A 13,680-nucleotide genomic window follows, 5' to 3' on the forward strand; every position below is an offset into this window, starting at 1 on the left:
GCGGCAAGACAGCGGCAGCAGACCGGGCCCCTCGCTGGCAATAGAGCTGGAAGAAGATAGCGGCGGGGCCCGGGAGAAGAGGCCGAACACCGGGAGAAGTCGGAAGGAGACCCCCCGAAGTCGGAAGAAGACCCCGGAGCTGACTAATAAATTATTCTTAAAACCTGTGTAGTGTGTTTTTTTTATATTGACACTTTTGCCTAGGTGAATGGGTAGGGGTACCATGTACCCCAAACTCATTCACACAGGGTGGGGGGCCGGGATCTGGGGGCCCCCTTATTAAGGGGGGGGCTCCCGGATTCCGATAAGCCCCCCGCCCGCAGACCCCGACAACCAACGGCCAGGGTTGTCGGGAAGAGGCCCTTGTCCTCATCAACATGGGGACAAGGTGCTTTGGGGTGGGGGGGCCGCAGGGCGCCCCCCTCCCCCAAGGCACCCACCCCCCCATGTTGAGGGCGTGCGGCCTGGTACAGCCCAGGAGGGGGGGGGGGGGCGCTCGCTCGTCCCCACCCCCCTTCCTGGCCGGCCGGGCTGCGTGCTCGGATAAGGGTCTGGTATGGATTTGGGGGGGACCCCCACGCCGATTTTTCGGCATAGGGGGTTCCCCTTACAATCCACGCCAGACCTAAGGGCCTGGTATGCCCCCGAGGGGGGAACCCACGCCGGTTTTTTCATTTAAAATTTGGCGCGGTGTTCCCGCCTCAGGATTCATACTAGACAGCTGTCAGCGCTGCCTGTCACTCATCGCGGGAGGAAAACAACGTTTTCCTTTCCCGATGAGCGAGCCAGCGCGACATTCACAGTACCCTGTCGCCGAGAACCAGCGCGATGGTATCGCACTGGAAACACAATCTCGCGGTCAGGTACTGTAGGTGATACAAAAAGCATACTGCGTGTTTTTTGGTGCTTTGAAAAGTTCATAAAAACAAAGTTCATTTTGTCCTATGGGACACGTTCACATCTATGCTTTTTTTTTTTTTTTTTTTTTGCCGCTCGCTGCATATTTTTGAAAGGGTCAAAGACTTTTATTTTTTCAATGCAAAACTGTGCTTTTTTTTTTTTTTTTTTGGTTCAACAAACTTCAGTGGAGAAGCTACAGAAAAGCATGTAGTGAGTTTTTGCCGTGATTTGTGGTTTCATCTGCCCAACAAAAAATTGGCTAAAGTGCAAACCACAAATTGCTACAAAATCACGTGTGTAAAAACACAACGCACAGCAAAAAGTACTGCAGAAACAAATCAAAAGCAAACTGCATAAGTGTGAACCAAGCCTTATGTTGGCCATACGCCTATCGATTTTCAGACAAGAATACATACACGAAAAATCTTTGTACATTCGCTGAATGACAGAATGCCGTTTAACCCCTTCCCGACCAGCCGCCGCAGTTGTATTAAGGCAGATTGGCTCCCCTGGAGGAAACGACATTGCCTTGCGTCGCTTCAACTTTTGACCACTTTTGAGCCGATACGATTGCCCAGCGGGAGCGATACCAGTTCTTAATACCATGTATTGCCCCTTTAACATCAATGACAGCTTCAAGTCATTTGTGGATGAGGCTCTTTATCGTCTCGGATGGTAAAGCTGCCCATTCCTCTTGGCAAAAAGCATCCAGTTCCTGTAAATTCTTGGGCTGTCTTACGTGAACTGCACGTTTGAGATCTCCCCAGAGTGGCTCAATGATATTGAGGTCAGGAGACTGGAATAGCCACTCCATAACATTCACTTTATTCTGCTGTAGCCAATGACAGGTCAACTTGGCCTTGTCTTTTGGATCATTGTCATGTTGGAATGTCCAAGTACGTCCCATGCGCAGCTTCCTGGCTGATGAATGCAAATGTTCCTCCAGTGATAACATACTGCATTCATCTTGCCATCAATTTTGACCAAATTTCCTGTGCCTTTTGTAACTCACACATCCCCAAAGCATCAGTGATCCACCCCTGTGTTTTACAGTAGGAATGGTGTACCTTTCATCATATGCCTTGTTGACTCCTCAAGTTGTGTATACCCTGTAGCGTTTATGCTTGTAGCCAAAAAGCTCAATTTTGGTCTCATCACTCCAAATGACTTTGTGCCTGAAGATTTGGGGCTTGACTCTGCTGTTTGGCGTATTGTAAGCGGGATAGTTTGTGGCATTTGCGCAGTAATGGCTTTCTTCTGGCGACTCCACCATGCAGCCCATCTTTCTTCAAGTGCTTCCTTATTGTGCATCTTGAAACCGCCACACCACATGTTTTCATAGTCCTGTATTTCACCTGAAGTTATTTGTGGGTTTTTCTTTGCATCCCGAACAATTTTCCTGGCAGTTGTGGCTGAAATTTTAGTTGGTCTACCTGACCATGGTTTGGTTTCAACAGAACCCCTTATTTTCCACTTCTTGATTAGAGTTTGAACTCTGCTGATTGCCATTCTCAATTCCTTGTTTATCTTTTTATATCCCTTTCCTGTTTTATACAGTTCAACTACCTTTTCCCGCAGATCCTTTGACAATTCTTTTGCTTTCCCCATGTCTCAGAATCCAGAAACGTCAGTGCAGCACTGGATGAAAGATGCAAGGGTCTGTCAGGAGTCCATAAACTCATTGACCACACACACTTATTACTAGCAACCAGATCACAGGTGAGGGTGGTTACCTATTAGCCATTCAAACCCCTTTTTGTCAACTTGTGTGCATGTTGTCAGGCCAAAATCACCAGGGTATGTAAACTTTTGATCAGGGTAATTTGGGTAGTTTCTGTTGCCATTATGATTTAAAGAGTAAACACAGTTGATGATAATGGCTTCAGCCAATCACTAACCATGAGTGAAAAATGTTTGTTATCGTTCATATTCTCTGAAAAATAGCCAAGAAAACAAATTCTGCCAGGGTATGTAAACTTATGAGCACAACTGTGTAGTTAATAAATTGCCTTTTTTTTTTTTTTTTTTTAAACTTTACATATTAACTTACGATGAACACCACACTTTAAGGTTATTCGATTAAGCGAAACAATCGGCCAACTAAATCTATTATGAAAATAGTTGCAGCCCTACTGAAGAGTAAAATGGTAGCAATTTTTTGTCAACCCATTAGCACAGCCTGGTATCAAACACAAATTTTCAGGAAAAAGTATACTAAAGTTTAGTGCACACACAATACCAGATTTTTGGTACAATATAAGATGTTGAGTAGAGAGATGCTAAACAAGTCGACTCAATTGCATGCAACCGAGAAATGGCGACAACTATGGTACCCAAAGTTTTCATAGGCGATGCTTTTTCAGGTTATCAGTTTAGAGTTAAGTATGAACCATAGTCTTTGCATGATTGCTCTTACTCGTGGCAATATCTCACATGTGCTACAATTGCGGTTTACATATGCATGTGGGACATATGCTCATGTTTGCATGTATTCCTGGGGTGTGGCTGCTTTCAAAATTTGCCTAATTTTAAGGTTTTTTATTTAACTATTACAAGCCTTTCTTGGTACCTGCAAAAGTGATTGGGCATCTGTAGAGCCACCTGAATCACTTTTACTAGACAGCCAGTTGATTAACCAGTTCGCGTCCGCGCTATAGCCAAAAGACGGCTACAGCGCGGCACTCAATTGGCGGGAGGGCATCCCTGGACGGCCTCCTGTCTACTTCCCCTCTGCGTGCCGCCGTGGGGAAATTCTGTGTTGGCCGTGTCCCTTGGACACAGCCAATCACAGATCATGCTAAATGGCCAATCACAGCGGCCATTTAGCACTCGAGTGTCCAATGAGAGATGATCTCAAATGTAAACATATGAGATCATCTCTCATTGCCGGCTCTCCCTCCTCACAGAGACCGCGTGTGAGGAGGGAGAGCTTCTCTGTGCTGCAGCGTGAGTGCTAACCGTTTTGTGAAAATCAATTTTACAGTGAAAACACGCTAATCAGAGCCCAAATGGTGCCCATACGGTGCCATCTGTCGTCGGTGCCATCTGCCAGTGTCATCAGTGCCACGTATTGGTGCCATCTGCCAGTGTCATCAGTGCCACGTATTGGTGCCATCTGCCAGTGTCATCAGTGCCACGTATTGGTGCCATCTGCCAGTGTCATCAGTGCCACGTATTGGTGCCATCTGCCAGTGTCATCAGTGCCACGTATTGGTGCCATCTGCCAGTGTCATCAGTGCCACGTATTGGTGCCATCTGCCAGTGTCATCAGTGCCACGTATTGGTGCCATCTGCCAGTGTCATCAGTGCCACGTATTGGTGCCATCTGCCAGTGTCATCAGTGCCACGTATTGGTGCCATCTGCCAGTGTCATCAGTGCCACGTATTGGTGCCATCTGCCAGTGTCATCAGTGCCACGTATTGGTGCCATCTGCCAGTGTCATCAGTGCCACGTATTGGTGCCATCTGCCAGTGTCATCAGTGCCACGTATTGGTGCCATCTGCCAGTGTCATCAGTGCCACGTATTGGTGCCATCTGCCAGTGTCATCAGTGCCACGTATTGGTGCCATCTGCCAGTGTCATCAGTGCCACGTATTGGTGCCATCTGCCAGTGTCATCAGTGCCACGTATTGGTGCCATCTGCCAGTGTCATCAGTGCCACGTATTGGTGCCATCTGCCAGTGTCATCAGTGCCACGTATTGGTGCCATCTGCCAGTGTCATCAGTGCCACGTATTGGTGCCATGTGCCACGTATTGGTGCCATGTGCCACGTATTGGTGCCATCTGCCAGTGCCACGTATTGGTGCCATCTGCCAGTGCCAAGAATGTCTAAAAGATTATTTTCAGCCGAGGAGGCGTACAATATTCTTGCGGCCGACGAGAGCAACGGGGAGCTCTCAGCTTCACATTCATCCTCATATTCAGATTCTGAGTCTGACGTGGACTACGAGCCTGTCCTAAGCAGTGGAACACTGACAGCCTCAGAGGAGGATGAGAGTCCGCCCGCCAGACGAAGGCCACCAGCACCGCAGTACCTCGGCAAAGGCCATGTACCAGTGGGGTGTCACCTCAGTCCCAAAGGGTTAGATCCCATGCCAGCCTTCCCTGTTCCGTTCAGAACCCCTTGTGGCTTCCTCCTAATTCAGGAGAAGCTATCATTCCCCCTTTCACTGCCCAGCCAGGAGTCCAGGTGGACACATAATTTTTCCTATTGATTATTTTTTTTCCATTTTATTTTTACTGAGGACATGCTAGCATCAATTGTGGCCCAGTGCAACCTATGTGCACAACAATTCATAGCATGTAACCCAACGTCCTATTATGCCCGTCCCTACGAGTGGCGAGCCCTAACAGTGGATGAGTTTAAAATTTTTATGGACCTCGCATTCTGGGACTAACCAAAAAAAATTTATTGCGTTCATATTGGTCAACCCTCCCCATCCACCACATGCCCATCTTTTCCTCAGTGATGCCCAGAACCAGATATCTCATGATTGAGAATCCCACACTATAATGATAATACCCAGTGCCCTCCCCAAAATTACCCAAATTTTGACGAGCTTTATAAAATTCGACCACTATTTATTTTTCTGAAATCTTCCCCCAGTTGTTTACCCCAGACCAACACATATGCGTGGATGAGTCTCTTGTCAAATTTTCTGGCAGGCTGGGCATAAAACAATTTATTCCTGCCAAAAGGGCCCGCTATGGGGTGAATGAAGCTTTATAAATTATGCGACCGAGCCACAGGGTATACACATGCCTTCATAGTATACGAAGGGAAGGACACCCAGCTACACATCCCCCTAATTGCCCAGACTACATCGGATCAAGCGGGAAAGTCGTTTGGGAACTCATAAACCCACTCCTGGAGAAAGTATTTGTATGTGGACAACTTTTATACTAGTTTGCCCCTGTTCCACAACCTTCACTGAAAGAACACTCCAACATGTGGCACCTTGAGGACGAACCGGAAGGGCTTTCCTCAAAGCCTCATCAACAGGAAGCTAAGAAGGGGGAGACGGCAAATTTACGGAATGAGGAAATTCTGTCTGTGAAGTGGAGGGACAGAAGGGATGTATATGTGCTTTCTTCGATCCACAACAATACATTCGTTGAGATCACCAGGAGGAATGGACCAATCCAAAAACCAACATGTATCCACGAATACAATATGTTCATAGGGGTTGTCTATTTCAACGACCAAATGCTCAAACCCTACCTTGTCACAAGGCGAACATACCAGTGGTATAACAGTTTCAATTTATTTGTTTAATTTGGCCATATACAACAGCTATGTTATCTATCACAAATCCACTGAAAGCCCCAAATCATTCCTTGGCTACCAGGAGGAAATAACCACTGCCCTTGTATTCCCGAACGGCCCACCAGAAACCATTCGATACGTTGTGATTAGCAGACTCTCTGAGACCAATTTCCGGCCAAAAAAAAAAAAAAAAAAACCCCTCCCAGACCAACAGGCCAAAAACATCAGGAAAAAATGCCGGGCGTGCACCAGAGAAGGAGTTAAGAGACACCACTTTTTATTGTCCCCAATGTCCTTCCCAATCAGGCCTCTGCATAGTTGACTGTTCCCGCCGTTACCATACTTCACTAAATTATTAGTGAAGTATGGTAAACGTAACCCTCGCTTCCTGCCATTTACTTTCACACCCCTTATGCCTCTACTCGCTCTGTAGCTGACCCTGGCTTGTTATTCGACCACACTTCTGCCTACCGATTCTGTTCATACCTCTGCCTGATCTGGAACTGACCCTGGCTTTTTATTTGACGATGCTTCTGCCTACTGATTCTGCCTACTGATTCTGTACATACCTCTGCCTGATCTGGAACTGACCCTGGACTGTTTGACCATGCTTTTTGCCTGCCTCTTGGACTAATCTTGTACCCTGCCACTGGACTAGTGGGATTCATAACACAGGGGTCTCACATATGTGAGGGGCTCCAGAATTGTTTTTCTGGATGAAGAAAACTATTTTTTTTTTTTTTTTTTCTAGATTTGTGTCTGGAGATTCAGAGGCTTCAAAGAGATTTGGGTGGGAGAAGTCCTCTACCCCTGTCCCCATTCTGTCCTGAACGAGACCCTGCTGCTTGTAGGACCTATGCCATCATGCCTCTGCCTGTTGCATGAACAGACCACACCACATGGACAATGTTCCTGCCTACTACCAGGACCAATATTTTGGCACTTCTGACAATCTCTGCCTTCACTGACCTTGACTGTATATGAACAGTATCCCTGCCTGCTTCCTGTACTGACTATGGACAGTATTCCTGCCTGTTGCCTGGACAATTGCGTTCGCTTTTGCTGACCAAGTCCCTGCCTGCTGCCTGGACCAGTGCTATCCTCCTGTGGGCAACCGCTACTAAAACCACAGGTAATCTTTTGTTTACCCTTTGCTCAGCAGACTGTATTTTGTGGTGTAATTCTTGGTATGTGCATGCTATATGTTCCTTGTATGTGGCCAGGCTGTGTGAAAGTCTCACATGTGGTATCGCCATACTCAGGAGTAGCAGAATGTATTTTGGGGTGTAATTGTTGCTATGTACATGCAATGTGTTGGAAATATCTTATAAATGGACAACTTTGTTAAAAAATAAAATGCGTTTTCATTTTTTTCGCACATTTTCCAAAAACTTCTGGAAAAAAATGAACTGTTCAAAAGACTCATCATGCCTCATAGATTATACGTTGTGGTGTTAGATTTCCAAAATGGGGTCATTTTGTGGGCATTTCCATTGTCCTGGTGCTCCAGGGCCTTCAAAAGTATAATAGGTAGTCAACAAGTTAGATTTATGCATGTTAGGCCTCTCTATGTGGCTAGGCTGTGAAAGTCCCACACGTGTGGTATCGCCATACTTAGGAGGAGTAGCAGAATGTATTTTGGGGCGTCATTTGTGGTATACATATGCCATGTGAGAGAAATAACCTATTACAATGACAATTTTGTGGGGGGGGGGGGGGGGGGGGGGGGAGAATCTTCATTTTGCAAAGAATTGTGGGGAAAAAATTACAACATCAAAAACCTCACCATGCATCTTACTAAATACCTTGGAATGTCTACTTTCAAAAAAGGGGTCATTTGGGGGGTATTTTGTACTTTCCTGGCTTGTTCAGGTCGCAAAAAATGATAGGCCACCAGTACATCAGGTGTGATCAATTTTTTATGATTTGAACCACAGCTTGTAGACTCTAAGGCTGGGTTCACACTGGTGCGACACGACAGCCGTCCTACTTTGGATCCGACTTTGCCCTGCGACATGAAGCCGGCATGTGTCCGACTTTCAATGAACGGGGATCCGACTTGGATCCCCGCCAAAGCCCGGCACTGTGTTTGGTATGAATCTTTAGGGGGAACTCCGCGCCAAATTTTAAATAAAAAACCGGCATGGGTTCCCCCTCCAGGAGCATACCAGGCCCTTGGGTCTGGTATGGACCTTGAGGGGAACCCCCTACGCCGATAAAAATGGCGTGGGGGTCCCCCCCAATCCATACCAGACCCTTATCCGAGCACGCAGCCCGGCCGGACAGGAATGGGGGTGGGGACGAGCGAGCCCCCCCCCCCCGAACCGTACCAGGCCGCATGCCCTCAACATGGGGGGTTGGTGCTTTGGGGGAGGGGGCGCGCTGCGGCCCCCCACCCCAAAGCACCTTGTCCCCATGTTGATGAGGACAAGGGCCTCTTCCCGACAACCCTGGCCGTTGGTTGTCGGGGTCTGCGGGCGGGGGGCTTATCGGAATCTGGGAGCCCCCTTTAATAAGGGGGCCCCCAGATCCCGGCCCCCCACCCTATGTGAATGAGTATGGGGTACATGGTACCCCTACCCATTCACCTAGGGAAGTGTCAATAAAAAAAAAAACAGTACACAGGTTTCAAAATTAATTTATTGGGCAGCTCCGGTATCTTCTTCCGACTTCTCCCGGTGTTCCGCCTCTTCTCCCGGGCCCCGCCGCTATCTTCTTCCAGCTCTATTGCCAGCGAGGGGCCCGGTCTGCTGCCGCTGTCTTGCCGCTTCTTCTCTTCATCTCTTCTTCCGATGTTGACACGACGCTCTCCCCGGCTGGAATGCTCTCTGTGCGCTCTGCTCTGACTTATATAGGTGGTGACCCCGCCCCCTTATGCCGTCACAGTCCCTGGGCATGCTGGGACTGTGACGTTTTAGGGGGCGTGGTCATCACCAGATGACCACGCCCCCTTATGCCGTCACAGTCCCAGCATGCCCAGAGACTGTGACGGCATAAGGGGGCGGGGTCACCGCCTATATAAGTCAGAGCAGAGCGCACAGAGAGCATTCCAGCCGGGGAGAGCGTCGTGTCAACATCGGAAGAAGAGATGAAGAGAAGAAGCGGCAAGACAGCGGCAGCAGACCGGGCCCCTCGCTGGCAATAGAGCTGGAAGAAGATAGCGGCGGGGCCCGGGAGAAGAGGCGGAACACCGGGAGAAGTCGGAAGAAGATACCGGAGCTGCCCAATAAATTAATTTTGAAACCTGTGTACTGTGTTTTTTTTTTTTTGACACTTCCCTAGGTGAATGGGTAGGGGTACCATGTACCCCATACTCATTCACATAGGGTGGGGGGCCGGGATCTGGGGGCCCCCTTATTAAAGGGGGCTCCTGGATTCCGATAAGCCCTCTGCCCGCAGACCCCGACAACCAACGGCCAGGGTTGTCGGGAAGAGGCCCTTGTCCTCATCAACATGGGGACAAGGTGCTTTGGGGTGGGGGGCCGCAGCGCGCCCCCTCCCCCAAGGCACCAACCCCCCATGTTGAGGGCATGCAGCCTGGTACGGTTCAGGAGGGGGGGGGGCGCTCGCTCGTCCCCACCCCCATTCCTGTCCGGCCGGGCTGCGTGCTCGGATAAAGGGTCTGGTATGGATTGGGGGGGACCCCCACGCCGTTTTTATCGGCGTAGGGGATTCCCCTCAAGGTCCATACCAGACCCAAGGGCCTGGTATGCTCTTGGAGGGGGAACCCATGCCGGTTTTTTATTTAAAATTTGGCGCGGAGTTCCCCCTCAAGAACATCTGAGCACAAGTCGCGTGCCGAAGTCGGATCATGCAAGACGGCAATCCGACTTTGATCCGACTTCAATGATAGTCAATAGGCTGAAGTAGGATCAAAGTCGGACCAAAGTAGTACAGGGAGCATTTATAAAGTCGGAACGACTTGTGTCGGACCAGTTAGGACGGCTCCCATAGGGAAACATTAAATTTCACACGTCATGCGACATGAGCTCCCAATGTCGGAGCCTTTGTCGGACCAGTGTGAACCCAGCCTTACTTTCACACAGACCAAATAATATCCACTAATTTGGGTTATTTTTACCAAAGATATATAGCAGTGTACATTGAACCGCATCTCCGTGTCTGGATGGGCACACAGCTGCGGCTTGGCCTGGGTGCCCCCATAGCAAGCTACTTGCTGTGAGGGCACGCGACAAGAGGGTGGGGCCAGGAGCGTCGGCGAGGGACCTGAGGAGGATCCAGGCTGCTTTGTGCAAACCACTTCACAGAGCAGGTACGTGTAACATGTTTGTTATTGTAACATGCTAATATAAATAGACTTTATCACTTTAATGGTGGTGAATTGTGGAGTCTAAAAATTTATGCTCCACAGTAGACCCAGAATCAGATCTGCTGGATCACCTGTGCATTACCTACAATGCATTGCAGTGTGCTGCAACATGGGGTACCTGAGAAGGTGTCAGACGTACAGGTGGTCATGGTGCCTTTTTGCAAAGACTCATTTTGTCCCAAATAGTCAAGTTGACATTGTCTTTTTAGAACCTAATTCCTGTGAAGATTAAACATGTTAGGTTTTCATTTGTCTGTGACAAAGGTTTTTCTGTGCTTCTCATGATGCCAGGACAAGAATTAAAAACGTGACCAGTTCTAACCACCTTGCTATACCAAAATAAAACTATAATAATGCACATATTCCTGTCTTGTATTATGTATAAATGTTAAGAATAAAATTAACTTTTTTGTAACGCTGCAAAGTAGCTCACACATGTGCACAATCTGCAGATTTTTCACGCAAGCGAAAACGCAGTCGCTGGAATGATGAAACCCCAGACCAGAAGACAATAATTCCTGGGATGCCAACAGTTATACCCCCAGGACTCAGCCGTGAACAAGAGAGAGCATATATAGGTAATATGTTACCAATTTTAGTAATGGACTTTTTTCAGCTATGCCAAGATCTTATTTTAAGTTGATTTTGTTAAATGCACAAGAGGTAGACCAATTCATCTAATAAGTTATTTTTATATCCTCAAGATTAAGGATTGTTTTTTATTTTAGAATACAAGCCTGTATTTTAATGCTTTGTTTTAGTCATGTTAACAGAAATGCAAGGTTGCTGCTCGTAGCATTTTTAAGTATTTTTAGTTATAGTTTAGGAAGATGGTAACATTCCTGTTTAGATTAACAAAGTGATCTTAGGTTGCTTAATAAACCGAATGCTAGTAATATCAATTTAAATCTATTTGCATGACGTTTTTAACTGTACTTAAACGTTTTATTTTTTTGTATCGGTGACATGTTTTGCCTTTACCCCTACATTGACACTGCTGCTGGGACCATCAGCCATAGGGAACTGCACACAAGAGAATTTCTCAAAGCCTACTTGCTCCTACCAAGTGATTGCTGTAAAAATCTAATTTGTGTTGATAATTGAATGTGTATACAGGGTAGTTAATGTGAACATATATAAAATGGATTTGTTGTGTAATTGCAGCTACTACACATCCTGTTCATACCTTCGGTTTAGGTAAATAAGACACCAAAGCTCCCTGGTACCCACAGACATGGACACATTGTATGCAAATTTACATTGCTGACGTATAAGCCGATGTTTAGGCCTCATGCACACAGGGAGTTAGAAAAAAACAAGTTGCAAAGCTACTACCAACGCCAGGAAAAAGTGGCTGTAAAAAAGTGCTTTTAGTAGCTTTTTGCATTGGTGTTGCATGTTTAGCCACACTAGCTTTTAGCAGAGTTTCTCTGCCTCTTCAAAGTCAGTGGTACCCTATGAGAACCCATTGATTTGAACAGAAGTTGCGCCACAAGTTGGCTCTTAATCCTTGCGGTGCTGCTTGTGCGCTGAGGATCTTAAAGGGGAACTCTTGCCAAAATGGGGAAAAAAACACTGGCGTGGGGTTCCCCACCAAGAGCATACCAGACCCTTATTCAAGCACGCAGCCCGGCAGGCCAGGAAAGGGGGGGTGGGGACAAGGGCCTCTCCCTGACAACCCTGGCTGGTGGTTGTCGGATCTGCGGGCAGGGGGCTTATTGGAATCTGGAAGCCCCAAGGGGGCCCCCCAGATCCCAGCTGCCCACCCTATGCAAATGAGTATATGGTACACAGGTTTTTTTTTTATAAAGTAATTTAAGCAGCTCCGGCATTTCTTCTCCCTCCGCTGTCTTCTTCCTCTGTCGGTTCTCCTCTCTGCGCTGTCTTCTCTCCCGGTTCTCCTCTCGGCGCTGTCTTCTCACTCTGCCGGTTCTCCTCTCTACACTGTCTTCTCACTCTGTTCTTCCTCTGATGTTCAACCGATGCTCTCCCACTGTAATGCTGGGTCTGCCGTGTGCCATTACTATATAACCATGGGATGGGGCCACCTGGTGACGTCATGCGGAGGCCATGCCCCTTGTGATGTCACCACCCGTGGCATGATGGGACGTTGACGTCACAGGGGGTGCACGCTTCCCCCTTTCCTGGCCCGCTGGGTTGCATGCTCGGATAAGGGTCTGGTATTCTCTTGGGGGGGTGAGTAGAAATGTAGCGCTAGTGAAACCAGTGAAAAAACGGTGTAAACAATGGTGTTAAAATGTGAAAAACATATGAAATAAAAAATGCAGTCAACAAAAAAATAAGCCCCAATGAGTGATAAATCTCAAGTGAGTCAGTCCCAAAGGGTGATATATAAGCCACAAGTGAAGAATGGTTCATATAGGGGCCAGGAGCACATCAGACAGAAAATTTTTTCATACAGTGAGTCAGGAACACCAGGTATAATGCTGACTACTTAAGGACACTTCGAACTGTTCCTGCCTACATCGAGATTCCCGCTTCATGCTCGTTTGATCTGGTGTCGCTGACATCCAGGTCCACTGGTTCCGGTAAGAGTACCCATTTACTTTCTTTTGTGATACCTACTGTCAACATTATACCTGGTGTTCCTGACTTGCTGTATGAAGAAATTTTCAGTCTGATGTGCTCGTGGCCCCTATATGAACCATTCTTCACCTGTGGTTTATATATCACCCTTTGGGACTGACTCGAGATTTATCACTCATTGGGACTTACTTTTTTTATTTTTTTGTTGACTGCATTTTTTATTTCATAGGTTTATTCATATATTTTTCACATTTTAACACCGTTTTTTGCACTGGTTTCACTAGCGCTACATTTCTACTTCCTGTTCATGAATTTTTGTCACATTCGTATGTAGCTGCTTCGTCTTTAGATTTTTTCAAGATAGCGCAATAATTTTTTGTGATTATACATTCACTTGGGGGGGGGGATGTGTGTATGGGGGGTTGCACTGTATCCAGCGTTGAGCTGTGTTTAGCAGTTTTTACCGCTCTAACGCCGGTCCTCAGAACATGGCCCTGGTTTTTTTTTTTTTTTTTGTTTTGTTTTTTTTTTACAGCTTGAAAACGCCTATGCCACTTACTGTGTGTGCATTGACACATAGAATAGCATGGAGAGGCGTTTTTAACCACTTAAGCCCCAGACCATTTGGCTGGCCA

General features: G+C 47.2%; 1 protein-coding gene across 6 annotated transcripts in view; it reads left to right on the top strand.

The window, feature by feature from the left end:
• SF1 (splicing factor 1) overlaps window positions 1–13,680 on the top strand; it is a 216,754-nt gene that overhangs the window by 35,781 nt on the left and 167,293 nt on the right. For 2 of the 6 annotated variants that reach the window (XM_073605056.1, XM_073605059.1), the window contains exons 2-3: window positions 2,516–2,619; window positions 10,951–11,076. The exons of 2 other annotated variants lie outside the window; for them this stretch is intronic. In XM_073605056.1, coding sequence (XP_073461157.1) covers window positions 11,022–11,076 — 55 coding nt within the window. In that variant the 5' untranslated portion in view covers window positions 2,516–2,619; window positions 10,951–11,021. Of the gene's footprint in view, window positions 1–2,515; window positions 2,620–6,919; window positions 7,301–10,950; window positions 11,077–13,680 lie in introns of all 6 variants that reach the window. 2 more of the 6 variants (XM_073605055.1, XM_073605054.1) reach the window with 2 other exon arrangements.

Source organism: Aquarana catesbeiana, linkage group LG11, assembly GCF_042186555.1.
Source record: "Aquarana catesbeiana isolate 2022-GZ linkage group LG11, ASM4218655v1, whole genome shotgun sequence".
In the NCBI taxonomy this organism is placed as follows: Eukaryota; Metazoa; Chordata; class Amphibia; order Anura; family Ranidae; genus Aquarana; species Aquarana catesbeiana.